Raw genomic sequence first — 14,115 nt, 5'->3', positions numbered from 1 at the left:
TTCCCGCCTTCGTGTGGGCAGGAGAAAGGTCGCTCTGGGGCAGTGAGCAAAGCAGGGTCTCCTGTCGTGGATCTGATGGGTTGGGCTGGGCTGGATACCGGCTGGAACCGGCTGCTGGACTGCTCCTCCGCCCACAGTGCTCCCTGTGTGCAAGCAGGGAGCAGCATCCGCCGCCTCTGAGGCACGAGAGTCATGTGGGAAATGCCCAGAGCTCCGGCAGACCCACCAGGGTTCATGCCTGCCCCCCCCACACACACACCGGCCACTTGTTCCTCGGAGCGTTGGGGCTGGGTCGCTGCTGCAGTGGAGACCGCCCCTTTCTGTCCCTACCAACCCCAGCAGCCAACACAGCCGGCCCTGAGTGGGCTTGCTCACCATGGTGCTCGTGGGGCACAACAGACGGGGACCCCGGAATCCGGCCTTGCTCCGCCCTCCCTGGGAGCTCAGCTCTCAGCCAGATTTGCCTCAGCCACGGGCTCAGTGACCTGCTGACCGCCTGTACCCCAACCCCAGACACCCAGACACCTGCTCCCACTGCCCCTCCCCCACCTGCCCCTCCCCCCATACCCCAACCCCCCCCGCACCCCTAGAGTTCCAGCTAGGACCCCATGGCTGCTCTGCGCTGTCCGGATGCTGCTTTCCCTGCGAAATGCCCCTTTCCTTTGTCCTTCCCGCCCTGCACCCAAGACTGGGCCCCCACCCAAGTCAGCCCCAGCCCCAGGCCGCGCTCCTCACTCACGGGTGAGAGGCTCCAGCTGGCCCTTCACAGCCACTGGCCATTCACCCCGTGTCACCTTGTCCCTCGTCCTTTGAGGCCCTGTCGCCTCTGGCCGTGGGACTCGGTGTCTGTGGCCGCTGGCCCCCGTCCCTGCCGTGGCACCTCATCCACGGGTCTCTTCTCTCCTGCCCCCACGGGTCCTGCTCCTCCCTGGAAACCCTGGCACCTGGAACGTCACCCGGCCCTGCGGTGAGGATGGGCGGGCTCAGAGGCACTGCCCGTGTGTCACCCACAGATCCGGCCAGCACCCAGTTGTTACAGGTCTGGCCGCTCCCGAAACCCAGGCCAGGGCAGCGAGATGGATGGCCAGGGGTCCTGGCCAGGGGTCTCAGCCGGCTGGGGAGAAGCGGGGTGCGGTCTGGGCAGGGAAAGAGGAGCGGACTGTCCGACCAGCCCCCTCAGCAGGTGTTAGGACCAGGGACGGTCCCCCACAGCGTCCCCCAGAGCAGGTAGGGGCCGCCTGCACTAGCCCCGACACAGCCCAGCAAAGCCCAGCAGTTCTGGGGTTCAGCTTTCCAGGGGAGAACCCTATGGGAGGGCCGGGTGTGGGGTCCCCGGGGGTCAGGACACAGCGCCGCCCAGGGCACGGGGGAGGGGCCTGGCATGGGACCAGGGGCCGGGCAGCCTGAGCAGGAGGTGGCAGGCCAGTGGGGGCGGGAGTGTGGGGAGTGGGATTAGAACCATGTCCAAGTAGACGACGGGAACTTGCCGTCTGCCCACAGCTCCAGAAGGTGCAGAAGGTGGACACGTTCAGAATCTGCCTTTTGGGTTTTTGGTTTTGGTTGTTTTTTTGTTTTTTGTTTTTTTGATTAGGGGCCACAGTCTGGCTGTGCTCAGGGCTTGCTCCTAATGGGGTTTGGGGGTCCGGTGTGGTGTTAGGGATGGACCCCGGCTCGGTCGTGTGCTGTCCCATCACCAGAGCCGGGGTGGACTTGGGGGCCCTCACGGGTGTTGCCGTCCAGCTCGAGAGCCAACCCCCACACGGGCATCCGGGCAGTTGCAGGAGGGGCCCGCGCCCTGCTCAGCTGCTGTGTGTGGCACGTCACGCTCGGGGCCAGCAGGGCCTGGGCACGGTTCCTCGTGCGCTGGCCCTGACGAACGGGATATTTGCCCAAATGCTCCTGACAGCAACGGCCACCCCTGGCCCGGCGGGACCGAGGCGGGTGGAAACACAAGTCAGCTCACACCTGTTTCTGAGCCCTCCACCCCCAGGCAAACCTCGGGGAGAACATGACACCCTGGGGCCATGGAGAACCCCCAGAGTTCCTCAGGGGGAATACCTGTCCCCTGGGTGTGCTGGTGCCTCCCTGAGGTCCAACTTGCTTCAGAGTGTTTCTGCTCTTCTGTCGCCACTCTTCCTGTCCCCATGCGCTCAGCCTCGTGGCCCACGGGTGACGAGTGTCTGCAGGTGGCTGCTGGGGCCCACAGGGCCACAGTGAGCCCGAGGGGCTGCAGCCCTGTTTCCCAGCTGTGTTCTGTGGAACGCACTCCCCCCCAGGCCCCGTGGGGGAGAATGGAGCAAGACCCCCACTTCTGCGCCAGAAGGGTCACCAGGCCCCCTGGCTGTGGGGTGTCTCTGAATCGCCGGGGGAGGGGGTGTGCAGCATGAAAGCCCGGGCCTTGGTCTTTGCGAGGAGCCTGAGGACGTGTGGGGTTTCTGCGCCTCCTCGGCCCTCCCCCAGCCCTTTGTGACCCCTGACATTTGCTCTTCGTGTTCCAGAGCAAGGAGATCGGGCTGCAGATGCACGAGGAGCTGCTGAAGGTCACCAACGAGCTGTACACGGTGAGTCCTGCCCTGCCCTGCCTTCAGCCGGTCACCCCGAGGTCGGTCGTGTGCCTGCAGCCATGCCCCACGTGTCTGGCTCCAGGGGTCCCCGTAACACCACACGAGACAGGAGGCTCTGAGGGAGGCCCCCCGCAGGTGCCCTCTGAGGAAGGTGTATGGTTCTGAGGTGTCTGAGGGGCCTGGCCACTCAGGAGGTCCCAGAGGGGAACAGCTCAGTGCCCCGTGCCACCCGCCCCTGCACAGGGCCTGGCTCAGGGTGAGACAAGGACATGAAGGTGAGCTCACGGGACTCACCGTGTGGGGCACAGGACATGTGGGGGGGGGGGTGTCACAGGAGCATCCAGATCACATGTTGGGGGCATGGGAGCACACGGGTCGCGTGTAGATGTGGGTCAGATATAGGGTCACATGTTGGCGCTGAGGGCGTCTCCTTTCCAGAAAAGCTTCTCCCCAGAGGGCCGTGTCGGGCCTGAAGCCCCTCTTGCAGACCTGGTATCCTGTCCTGACGGCGCATAGCCCAAGGTCTGTCTCTGCTGCGACTTTCTGCACTCGTCTCGGGCACCGTCTGGGTTGGCGTGAGCCTCTTCCTTGGGTGGCGTTCTGCCTCTGACCCCGTGGACTGTGTGACCTGTGGGGAGGGGACTTGTGACCTGACTCGGTCTCCCTCCCTAGGGGATGGGGAGGCGAGTTCATTTTTCTGGACTCAGTTTCCCTGGGGAGATTTGTGTTTCTGCACTCAGTCTCCCAGTGAGGAGAAAGGGCGGGATTCCAGAGGCTTGTCTGAGGGTGCTTCCACGGGTTGTCGGCTGTGTGGGGTCCGGGCATCTCGGCGCCATGACAGAAGTGTGTGACACACAACCGTCTCAGTGGAGCGTGCAGGACCATGTCGGGTGTTACTCGGGGATGTGGGTGCAGCTGGGGTTTGCGGGTGCTGCCAGCTCCTCTCCCGCTGTTCTGAGGGGGAGTGGGGAATGTTTAGCCCTGCCCAGGGCACACAGGGTGACTGCCAAGAGCGAAGCTGATGTATTCACCCCACAATTCTTCTGAGCAACCCCCCTCGTTGCCCTGCCTGAAGAAGCACCCCCAGCTCCTGATGCCCCCCTTGGGGACCAGCCGCTCCATCCCTCCGCGGTCCTGCATCTGGCCCGTCCCCTCGGCCCCTCAGCGCCCCCTGGTGGAGGACCCGACGCTTCCCTCCCTGCCTTCCCCGGACGCACAAATCAGCGGCGGGCCTGGTGGCCACATTAGCATACTGTTCACTGATTGGCCGGGCTTGGGCCGCATGCCACGCCCAGAATTGTCAGGTCCTGCCAGTTTCTGACGAACCAGGTGGGTCCAAAGGTAGCGCGACGTTGGGGGCGCCCAGGATGCTGCTCAGGTCTGGCTGATCTGGACAGCCCAGAGGCCCACGGGGTGGCTGGAGGGCCAGGGCTCACCCGCACGCCCAGGAACCTTCTGCCTGTCAGGGTTCCTCCCACCTGTTCCGGCTACTCTCCTTCGCCCGGATGCCCCCCACCCGATATCCTGTACACCCACCTGGCAGCAACTACTCTTACTTCTTGCCACTTCCTCCAGGAAGCCTTCCTTTCACACTTTCTCCCCAGAGTCCTCACCCACTATGCCATACTTCCTTGTAGGGAAGCCAGCAGGCCTCTGTCTTACCCACCGAGGATTCCTTTCTGTTGTTACTGCCACGGGTGCCACAAGAGCGGCACTGAGCTGGGCATGCAAAGCCAGGGGCTGGCTGGGCCCAGGGCCTCGCACATGCAGGGTCCGTGCTCTGCTGCTAGAGCCCCCCAACCCCACTGTAGTATGGACGAGGACACGACTTTGTACGATACAGAGCACACGAAAAACTGTCCCTGACGGTCACAGACGTAGCTGGCACCACAAGACTGAAGGGGGTCTCCCCACCTCACTATCCCTCCTCCTTTCCCCCACTGCCATTTGCCCCCATCTAGCCATCCCCTCACCTGACCATGCACTCGTCCACCCATACATATGTCCATTTATTCCCTGAACCATCTGCCCACTCATCTATCCATGCATTCGTCTACCATCCACTTATGCAACCCCGTCCCGTCCGTTCACCCCTCTATCAATCATCCATCCGTGCACCCATCCACCCATCCATCTACATCCACCTCATCATCCATCCATCCTGTCACTCATCCACCCACCCACCCACAATCCTCTATACATCCATCGTCTCATCCACGGATCTACCTCATCGTTCATTATTCCACTCACTCCATCTATGCACTCACTGATCCATCCATCCATCCCCTTATCCACCTATTCATCCATTCACCCCATCCATGCATCCATCCTAACCATCCACCCATTCATTCAACCCTCTTTTCACCTCTCACACAGTCATAAATCCATCCATCCCGGTATCCGCCCAACCACCCATCCACCCACCCACCCCCCAGGTCCTGCCACCAGCCCTCATGTGTTCATTCGTGCAGATCTCTCTGACCATGTTGGGTTCCAGTCAGCCCAGGACAGGATCTCTGCTCAGGAACTAGGTCTTGGCCTCTCGCTGGGGTATGGCCGTTTCTTGACCACAGAAGGAAAGAATAAGGTCGTGCCCGGGAGCTGTGTAGAGGCTGCAGGGTTTCAGGATGTGGGGGTCTTGCTGAAGTGGGGGTCCCTGCAGGGTTTTCTTGGCATGCATGGGCCCAGGGTGCCACCCTGTCCCCGGACTGGCCTGGGGCTGGCCAGGTGGGGCCTATGCATCCCTGTGGGCTTGACCTCAGGCCCAAGGAAGCACAAAGGCTTGTGGCCATCAGCGTCCACCTTGGCTGGGCCTCCAAGCTCCATCTGCCTGGCCAGCATGAGCCACTGGGCCATATGCTGGCTGTCCCTGGGCCTCAGTTTCCTTCATGCTGGGGCAGTGCATTGCCATTCCTGGAAAACCTCATGAGAACCAGCAGAACAGATGGGCACCCATGGTAGAGCAGACACACGGCCTGCAGCTCTTGCCTTGCTGTGGCCAGCCCCAGATCTATCTGTGGCACTGCTGCTCGAGGCCTGAGTACCCCTAGGTGCCATCCCTGAGCACTGCCGGCTGTGGCCCCAAGTCTCCTGAGAGAGAAAATGGGCCCAGGCCTCCCATGCACCTCTGGGGCTGCACTTGCTCTGTTTTGGGGATGACCCTGGCGCAGTCTACGGCTTTGGAAGGAAACTTCCCACCTTGTAAGGGTCATCTGAGTCTCTAGGGACCCCTTCTGAGACACATCCACCCCCCCCCCCCCCGCTTGAAGCTTGAAGATGGGTCTTGACCTATGACCTCAGCTGACCCATGTCCTCCTGTGTTCCAGCCCCCACGCTGCTCACTAGCCCCCTCAGAGCCGTCTGGGCTTCCACAGGGCAGAGAGGGGCACCCTAAGCTGGCGGGTGGGGGAGCCTCGTTCCTGCCACCCGAGGGGCGGGGCCCCCTTACCCCATGGAGCATCAAGGGGTAGGGGTCCTCCGGGCTGACAAGCAGACACGGGCTGGCACTGTGCTGGCCACGCTTGTTACCGTCCAGAAGGGGCCAAGGGAAGTGGGCAGGCTCCCGGGGACACTCAGAAGAGAGGCTTGCGATCCTGGAAGGAGCAGATGCTTCCAGAAACTCCCACGCCCGTCCTGGGCTGACGGGACTGAGCAGACGGTTCTGGGCTATGGAACCGTCGCCCTTCCAGGCCACAGCCTGTCTCGACGTATTTCTGGGCAGAAACAGCTCGCTCTGGGCTGGGGAGAGAGAAAAGCAAGCGAGACGCGGGCCTTGTATGCGCTGACCCAGATTTGATCCCCGGCACCCCGTGCGGTCCCCTGAGCCCCTCCAGGAATGACCGCTGCGCACAGAGCCAAGAGTAACCCCAAACAAAGATAGCCAGGTGTGGCCCCAAAACAAAAAAGCAAAAAACGAAATAGCGTGGCTTTCTTCAGAGAGTAAATGCCTGGGTCTGAATTCAGCTCACCGTTGGCAGCTGCTGCCCGGAACTGACCCTGAACCTCCAGCTTGCGGTATCCCGGGGCCAGGAGGAAGCACCTGGGTCCCCCACCCCCACCCCACCCAAGACTCCTTGGAGCAGGACCTCGGAGCTTGGCTTGCTGGAGAGAAGGAGGGGAAGCGATAGTGTGGGCGGTGGCTGCGCGGGTGGGTGCACGGGAAGACGCGGCTGCAGACAGAAACGCCCACAGCACAGGCGGCGGCAGACCTGTGGGGCGGTGAGCACAAAAGCAGGCGGGCGGTCAGTGAGGGTTCTGGGGCCAGAGGCCAGAACCGAACCGTTCCAAAGCCAGTGGGGTCGTGAGTCCGGAGGCAGAGGGGGAGGGAGGAGAGGAGGGAGAGAGAAGATTCAGGAAGGGGAAGGTAGCTGACCGCTGACCCGGACCCCCCAGCAACCCTGTCAAGCCTCAGCCACCTCGGTCAGCCTGGCAGAAGGCCTGCGGTCACTCCCTTTGGCCACTAGGTGGCAAGAACGCGACGCGCATGACACCCAATGACACCCAATGACACGCGCATGACACTAGTGACAGTATTGGCCATCGCTGTGCTCAGGGGGGGGGGGGAAAGGAAGAGGAAAAGGTGCCGCAGGCTGGGGGCAGGAGGGAAACTGAGGTCACTGGTGGAGGGAAGTGGGAGCCTGGGTGTTGCAACACCGTCCATCTGACACTCAGCCATGAATTGCTCTGTCATTTACTGTGATTCAATTAAACGTGAACAAAATGAAAGAAGGCGCGTCGTAAGGGGGCACTTTGGGGTTCCTGGCTCCGCAGAGGAGTTTAGTGGCACTGGCGACTATGGAGAGATGGGCGCCAGGAGGCTGGCGCGGGGCTTGGGAACTCTGGGGGTCTCCGCCAGGACTCACTGTGCTTTCTAGTTGTTCTGAAGAGATTAGGGATTTTTAGGATGAAAGGCAGGGAGAACCAACAAGAGGCAAGAATTCCTCCTAAGAAATCCGGACGCTGGCCGAGAGTGAGTTGGGGTGAAGCTGCCAGTGTCCTCCAGTTGCCCAATGCAGGGACCAGGCGAGCAGTACGGTGGGCACTGCCCGCTGCTCTTCTCTGAGCACAGAACCAGGCTCCGCAGCGTGGATCCAGAACATTCTGGTGGGTTGTTTCATTTCCGTTTGTTTTTATTTGGGGGCCACACCCGGCAGTGCTGAGGGCTTACTCCTGGCTCTGCACTCAGGAATCGCTCCTGGAGGGCGTCGGGGGACCCCGTGGGGTGCCAGGGCTCGAGCCCAGGTTGTCTGCAGGCAAGGCCAGCTCCCCGCCTGCTGTGCTGTCGCTCTGCTCTGGCCCCCAGAGAGATAATCATCTGTCTGGTTGATTGTTTGGTTTCCGGCCACACCTGGCGGTGCCGGGGGCGGATTCCCAGGGTGCTCGGGGGCAGTGGCTGTGCCAGGCACCAAACCCGGGCTGGCCACACCATGTTTGGCACACCGTCTCACCAGCCCCCGCCCTTCTCACCAGTGAGGTCCCCGCCTTGGGCAGGCACCCTCGGGTCCGAGACGTGGCGGTGAATTAGGTCAAGGAGTGAATAGACGGCAGAAAGCGGGGCTCTGACCCGGCCACATGCCCTCCCCACGCCCTCGTCCACCCCTCAGCGTTTCCTGCAGGAGACAGATGCCCAGAGGCTCAGCACCGCGACCAGCAAAAGTGCCACCCAGCCCCCCTTCCAGAAGCCCCCCCATCCCATGGTTCTGCCACTCAGCAAGAGTGAGCCTGCCAGGGAGGTGTTGGGGCGAAATCTCGGGGGCGACCACCCTGCAGGGTCCCGCGTGGCTGATGCTCTAGACCACAACGTGGTACTTTTTGTTTTGTTTTAGGGGCCTCACCTGGCAGTGCTCAGGGCGTACTCCTGGCTCTGTGCTCAGTGATCGCTCCTGGTGGGGCTCGGGGAACCCTACGGGGTGCCGGGGATGGAACCTGGGTTGGCCGCGTGCCAGGCAAGTGCCCTCCCCACTGTCCTGTCTCTCCAGCCCCAAACGTGACCTGCTGGACAGTGGACAGCACATCGGCCAGTGCCTGAGGCGGGGCCGGGGGCCCGGTGGGAGCCGGAGGGGCCTTTGTGCTGCGCCCCAAGTCTTGATTGTGCTGTGTACAGGGGGCAGAGTCTGGAGGTGGTGCTGGCAATCCCGTGCGTCCCAGAATAAGTCACTGCCCCCCTCCCTGGGCCTCGGTTTCCCTGTTTAGAGTTTCGTTGGTTGACCCGGCTGGCAGCTGCAGGCTGCTGACTCCCAATCATCCTTTTTTATAACACGACCCAGCATGTGCCAGTGGGGTGGTGCGTGTGTGTGCTGCTTTACTTGTAAGCAGGGGTGAGGGTTGCGGGGGGGGGGGGGTGCAGTGTCAGACACACCGACTGGGGCAGAGCCTCCTGCAGCTCGTGGGGCTACTGGGGGGCTCCTGCTTTGTGGCCTGGATCCCGGGGCGTCCTCTGAGGCTGGGGGGGGACCCGAGTTGTGACTGACAGGCAGCGGACAGCAGCGGGAGGACCCCTGAACCCCACGATGCCCGGGGGTGGCAGCTGCCCTTTTTAGGGTCCCCTTTGCCGCCCTTAGCCTGGCACTGTGTGGGCCTCCGCAATGCAGCAGGGGGCAGCCCCCCGGCCCTGGTCACTTCCAGGCCTAGAGGGGTTGCAGGGGGCCGGGGCGGGGGGGCAGAGGGCCGGGCGCTGACCACACGCTGCTGCGTCCCAGGTCATGAAAACCTACCATATGTACCACACCGAGAGCATCAGCGCTGAGAGCAAGCTGAAGGAGGCCGAGAAGCAGGAGGAGAAGCAGTTCCGCGCGGGCGACCTGGGCATGAGCCTTCTGAGGCACGAGGAGCGGCCTCAGCGACGCAGCTCCGTGAGGAAGATCGAGAAGATGAAGGAGAAGGCGAGTGCGGGCGGGCGGGGGCCTCGTGAGGGGGCCCCTGCAGCCCATGGACAGGAGGGGCTGGAGTGGGCACGGGGTCCCCCAGGGGAGCCCTCAGGGGTGGGCAGGTCCAGACGCCATGTGCTGAGGGGTCAGGGCAGGGCCAGGCTGATGTGACCCCAGGAGGGAACCCCACCAGAGAATTGGGGCCCCCCTGCACCTGGTGACGCGGACAGGGTCCCGGAAGTGCCATTTCTAAGCAGCAGAGAGCGGGGGCAGCTCTGGACCCAGGCTGGGCTTGATACCCGCACTAGACCGCCTCTCTGACCCTTCCCGTCCCCTTGTCCCTGGCTCTGTGTGAGGAGATGGATGCGGCCGAACCAACTTTGTCATCATTTCATGGCTGGGGACTGTCCAGCTCCAGGCCAAGGCTGGGCCCTGCGACACCCCCACGCCCTCGTAGTGAGACGCCCTCCATGCCGGCCTCATGCAGGCCCAATGTGGCCACCACAGCCGCGCCCAGCCCCTGTAGTCACGGAGCCCTTGTAGTGGGGGTCCCAGAAAGCAGGGCGTCAGTAAAGAATGAAAAACAGGATTCGGAGCCGTCCGTTAAGCGGAGCTCCAGGCTGTGCCTCAGAGCACGGAAGCCGATGGTCAGACTCCGCGGCTGGGTGGGGGTCAGCCACACCCCACCAGGCAGAGGGGGACTGTCGGATCCAGTGATGTGACATCGAGGGGCAGCCTCGGCGGCTGGAATAGGGCAGAGACCCCAGGGACCGCGTGGGGAGCAGACGAGGGGGAGTGCAGGGAGTGCGGGTGTCCTGCGTGCCCTCACAGGGACCCCCAGTCCTAACGCGTGTCCTGCCCTCACGAGCCCCTGGTCAGGAGCGGCCAGGCATGTCCATCGGGACCTGGGACTCGATTCCGCTGTGGACCGGAAACGGGTCTGAAGTAGTTTGTGTCAAAGTGAGAATCATCATCAGGGGCGAACAGAGATGGAACCAACGGAGGGATGGGGTGGGCGGGAGGGCCCAGGCCTGGGATCGGCGAGGGGGCCACACGCAGATGACGGGGAAGGGGCCACCGCAGCGGGACTGACCTCAGCCTTTGAGGGGCAGGAGAGGAGGCCGGGGTGAGAGGGGGACGTGGGCCAGGCCGGCCTCGAAGTTTGGGGGTGCCATGAGGGGTCCCAGGAGGGTCTGGTCCTGTCTCACTGCAAGACACCACCGAGCCCCTCCAGGGGTGATCTTGTCTGTGTGTGTGTATGTGCGTGTATGTATGTGTGTGTATGTGTGTATGTGTATGTGTGTGCATGTGTGCATGTGTGTATGTATGTATGTGTGTGTGTGTGAGAGAGAGAGAGAGTGAGTGAGAGAGAGAGAGAGAGAGAGAGGGAGAGAGAGAGAGAGAGGAGAGTCCAGGCTCCAGCCGCCCTGCCTGGTTTTGGGGTTCTCAGGAGCATCCCTGAAGACCCCCAGGCCCCCCTTTCAGGAGTGCTGGCTCACCCACCCGTCTGCTTCCAGAGACAGGCCAAGTACTCGGAGAACAAGCTCAAGTGCACCAAGGCCCGCAACGACTACCTGCTCAACCTGGCGGCCACCAACGCGGCCGTCAGCAAGTACTACATCCGCGACGTGTCAGACCTCATCGACGTGAGCAGGGAGTGAGGGGGGCCGTGGGCCTGGGGCAGGGGGGGCCGCCCGCCAGGCACGTGTCTACTCACACTCCACCCAGGCGCTTCCCGAACTGGGCACACGGGCGGGAGGGAGGAAGGAAGGGGCGGGCTGTGGAGTTGCGGCCATCCACACTTGCGGGCGGCTGATCTGGGGAGACCCTGGAAGGCCCAGGCAGGGGAGGGGAGCGCAGGCCCGCCCCCAAGGAGTCTCCTGTCCACTCCCCACCCCGGGGGGCTCCATGTCCCCCACTGTCCCTCCCTCAAGGACTCTGGGGCCCTGGATATGCTCAGCCGGGGTCCCTGGGGGCTGTTGTGTCCTCTCTGGGCCGAGGGCCTCTTCCTTGCCCAGGGCCGGCCATTGCCAGGGGGACAAATGCTGCCTTAGCAGGCGCCAGGCCACACCAGCCCACTCTGCTCCCGCACTCACCTCCAGCCCCACGTCCTGTCCCTCGGCATAGCAGGGGGAAAGGGGCTCGGGGCAAGGCCAGGGGAGCCTCCCACTGAGGGGCCCGGGGCATTCATGGGGGTCGCAGTGCCAGGCGATGGGTATTATGGTGAGGGGGTGGACAAGGAGGCAGACCCCTCAGAGGGATCCTGTGTGGGGGCTGAGTGGCAAACATCCAGGAGGGCTTCCTGGAGGAAGTGGCCTTGGACAGGAAACCTGGACGGGGACTTCTGTAGGCAGGCGTCACCCAAGCCGCAACCCCAAGCCCCTGTGAGGCCCCTGGGGTGGGATCTGGGGTTCAGGGATGGTCTGCGGAGGCAGGGGGCTCCCTGGAGAGGCTGGGGCCGCACACCCAGCCCTCCGCTGTCCCTCCAGTGCTGTGACCTGGGCTTCCACGCCAGCCTGGCCCGCACCTTTCGGACCTACCTCTCGGCCGAGTACAACCTGGAGACTTCCCGCCACGAGGGCCTGGACGTCATCGAGAACGCGGTGGACAGCCTGGACGCGCGCAGTGACAAGCACGCGGTCATGGACATGTGCAACCAGCTCTTCTGCCCGCCGCTCAAGTTCGAGTTCCAGCCACACATGGGGGACGAGGTGGGGGCCCCTCCCGCGGGGCTTGGGGGGACGGGGGGCCCTCCCTCGGAGTTGACTGTCCATCCTTGGCCTGGCCTCTCCCGGCCCCGCCGTCCCCCCGCCTGGAGACCCACACGCCCGTCCCCAGACCAGGCAGCGCTGGAGCCTCAGTGACTCAGTCATGGGCAGTCCTGACCGTTCCCAGGGTGGACGGGGCGCCTCTGCCCACCAGTAGTGTCTGGGCCGAGGCATCGCGTGCAGGGTGGTCACGGGTCTGTCCTCCCTGGCTGTGGCGGCCGTGTCCACCCCGCAGGTGTGCCAGGTCAGTGCCCAGCAGCCCGTGCAGACTGAGCTCCTCATGCGGTACCACCAGCTGCAGTCCCGGCTGGCCACACTCAAGATCGAGAACGAGGAGGTGAGTGGCCACACCCGGGGCCAGAAGCCAACTCTGGACGGGTGGGGGGGCAGGGCAGCAGGTGCCCAGCGCAGGGAGCCAGGGACGCTCTTAGAAACAGGGCCGGCGGGGGAGTTCCATTTCCTCCGTCTGGACTGTGTTCGCCCCAAAATGACGGTTGTGTCTGCAGTCACACGTGGCGCCGGGCGGCCAGTGACCCACCATCCCCTGACGAGCTTCTCTCTGGCCTCGAGCAGCCGGATCCACGCTGGGCAGACTGGGGTGCTTGGACAGCGGCTTCGGGGTCTCTTGTGATGGGGACCCTGGTGGTCAGACTGTGCAGGAGGCTGCCACCTTGCCACCTGTCCCTGCCCCTGCCTCCTCCCGCTGAGAGCCCAGAGCCTTCCAGAACATTCCCACCTCTGCGGCCTCTTCCCCTGGTAGAAATGGGTTTTGGCCATGTGGCCGAGAAACAGGGGCAGACCTAGAACCCCAAGGGAGGGCACACCTAGAATCCTGGGGTAGACCTAGAACCCCAAGGGAGGGCACACCTAGAATCCTGGGGCAGACCTAGAACCCCAAGGGAGGCAGACCAAGAACCCCAAGGGGACAGACCTAGAACCCCAGTGGGGGAATGGGGAAAGGCCTGGAACCCTGGGGGCAGACCTAGAACCCCAAGGGAGGCAGACCAAGAACCCCAAGGGGACAGACCTAGAACCCCAGTGGGGGAATGGGGAAAGGCCTGGAACCCTGGGGGCAGACCTAGAACCCTGAGGAACAGACCTGGAACTCCAGGGTCCTCGCTCAGCACAGCCGTCTTCAGGGTCCCCGGGACCAAAGCAGTGACTTCTAGTTTTTAGTTCGGGGTCCTCCCGTGCAATGGTCCTGGGGCTCTCGGCCACTTGGCGGCACCTGCCACCTGAGCTGGGCAATTCCATGCTCAGGCCCAGCAGCGGAAGGGTGGAGGGGCATCAAGGCCATGCCCGGCGTTGCTGGGATGGGGACACAGTGGGGGCTTGACCTTGGGGCCCCGCGTGCCACGCAGCCTGTGCTTCTGACGCCCGAGCCGTCTCCCTGCCCGTACGCCCGGGTTCAGGCTGACCACACGGCTGCTCGCTGCCCCCCTGACTCCCCACGTCCTTGGTGACGGCGGTGACCTGGCAGCGGCTGCCCCCAGTCTCACCCACACCCAGAACCTTCAGGCAGGAGCCTGGGGGGGGTCTCCGGCCCCCCACCTCGCTGACCTGCGGTGCCCCCCAGGTGCGGAAGACCCTGGACGCCACCCTGCAGACGCTGCGGGACATGCTGACCGTGGAGGACTTTGACGTGTCCGACGCCTTCCAGCACAGCCGCTCCACCGAGTCCGTCCGCTCGGCCGCCTCCGAGACCTACATGAACAAGATCAGCATCGCCAAGCGCAGGGCCAACCAGCAGGAGACCGAGACCTTCTACTTCACGGTACGGCCCGGCCTGGCCCGGCCCGGCACCCTGTGTGTCCGGGCGCCCAGCCCAGCCCAGCTGACCTGTGTGTCCAGGGGCCCCATAACCCAGGTCTACTCCCCGGGTTGGTGCCTGGCATCTCAGGAGGTGGATCCGCAGGG

At 63.7% G+C, this 14,115-nt stretch overlaps 1 protein-coding gene across 2 annotated transcripts in view; it reads left to right on the top strand.

The window, feature by feature from the left end:
• Positions 1–14,115, top strand: part of SRGAP3 (SLIT-ROBO Rho GTPase activating protein 3) — a 128,573-nt gene that overhangs the window by 89,703 nt on the left and 24,755 nt on the right. For both annotated transcript variants that reach the window (XM_056128987.1, XM_056128986.1), the window contains exons 4-9: positions 2,499–2,561; positions 9,263–9,445; positions 10,948–11,076; positions 11,920–12,141; positions 12,434–12,535; positions 13,775–13,972. In XM_056128987.1, the coding sequence (XP_055984962.1) occupies positions 2,499–2,561; positions 9,263–9,445; positions 10,948–11,076; positions 11,920–12,141; positions 12,434–12,535; positions 13,775–13,972 (897 nt within the window). The remainder of the gene's footprint in view (positions 1–2,498; positions 2,562–9,262; positions 9,446–10,947; positions 11,077–11,919; positions 12,142–12,433; positions 12,536–13,774; positions 13,973–14,115) is intronic.

Source organism: Sorex fumeus, unplaced genomic scaffold (genome assembly GCF_029834395.1).
Source record: "Sorex fumeus unplaced genomic scaffold, SorFum_2.1 ptg000072l, whole genome shotgun sequence".
NCBI classification, from domain to species: domain Eukaryota; kingdom Metazoa; phylum Chordata; class Mammalia; order Eulipotyphla; family Soricidae; genus Sorex; species Sorex fumeus.
The sequence above is the reverse complement of the archived record's forward strand: the minus strand, read 5'-3'. Positions and strand labels throughout refer to the sequence as shown.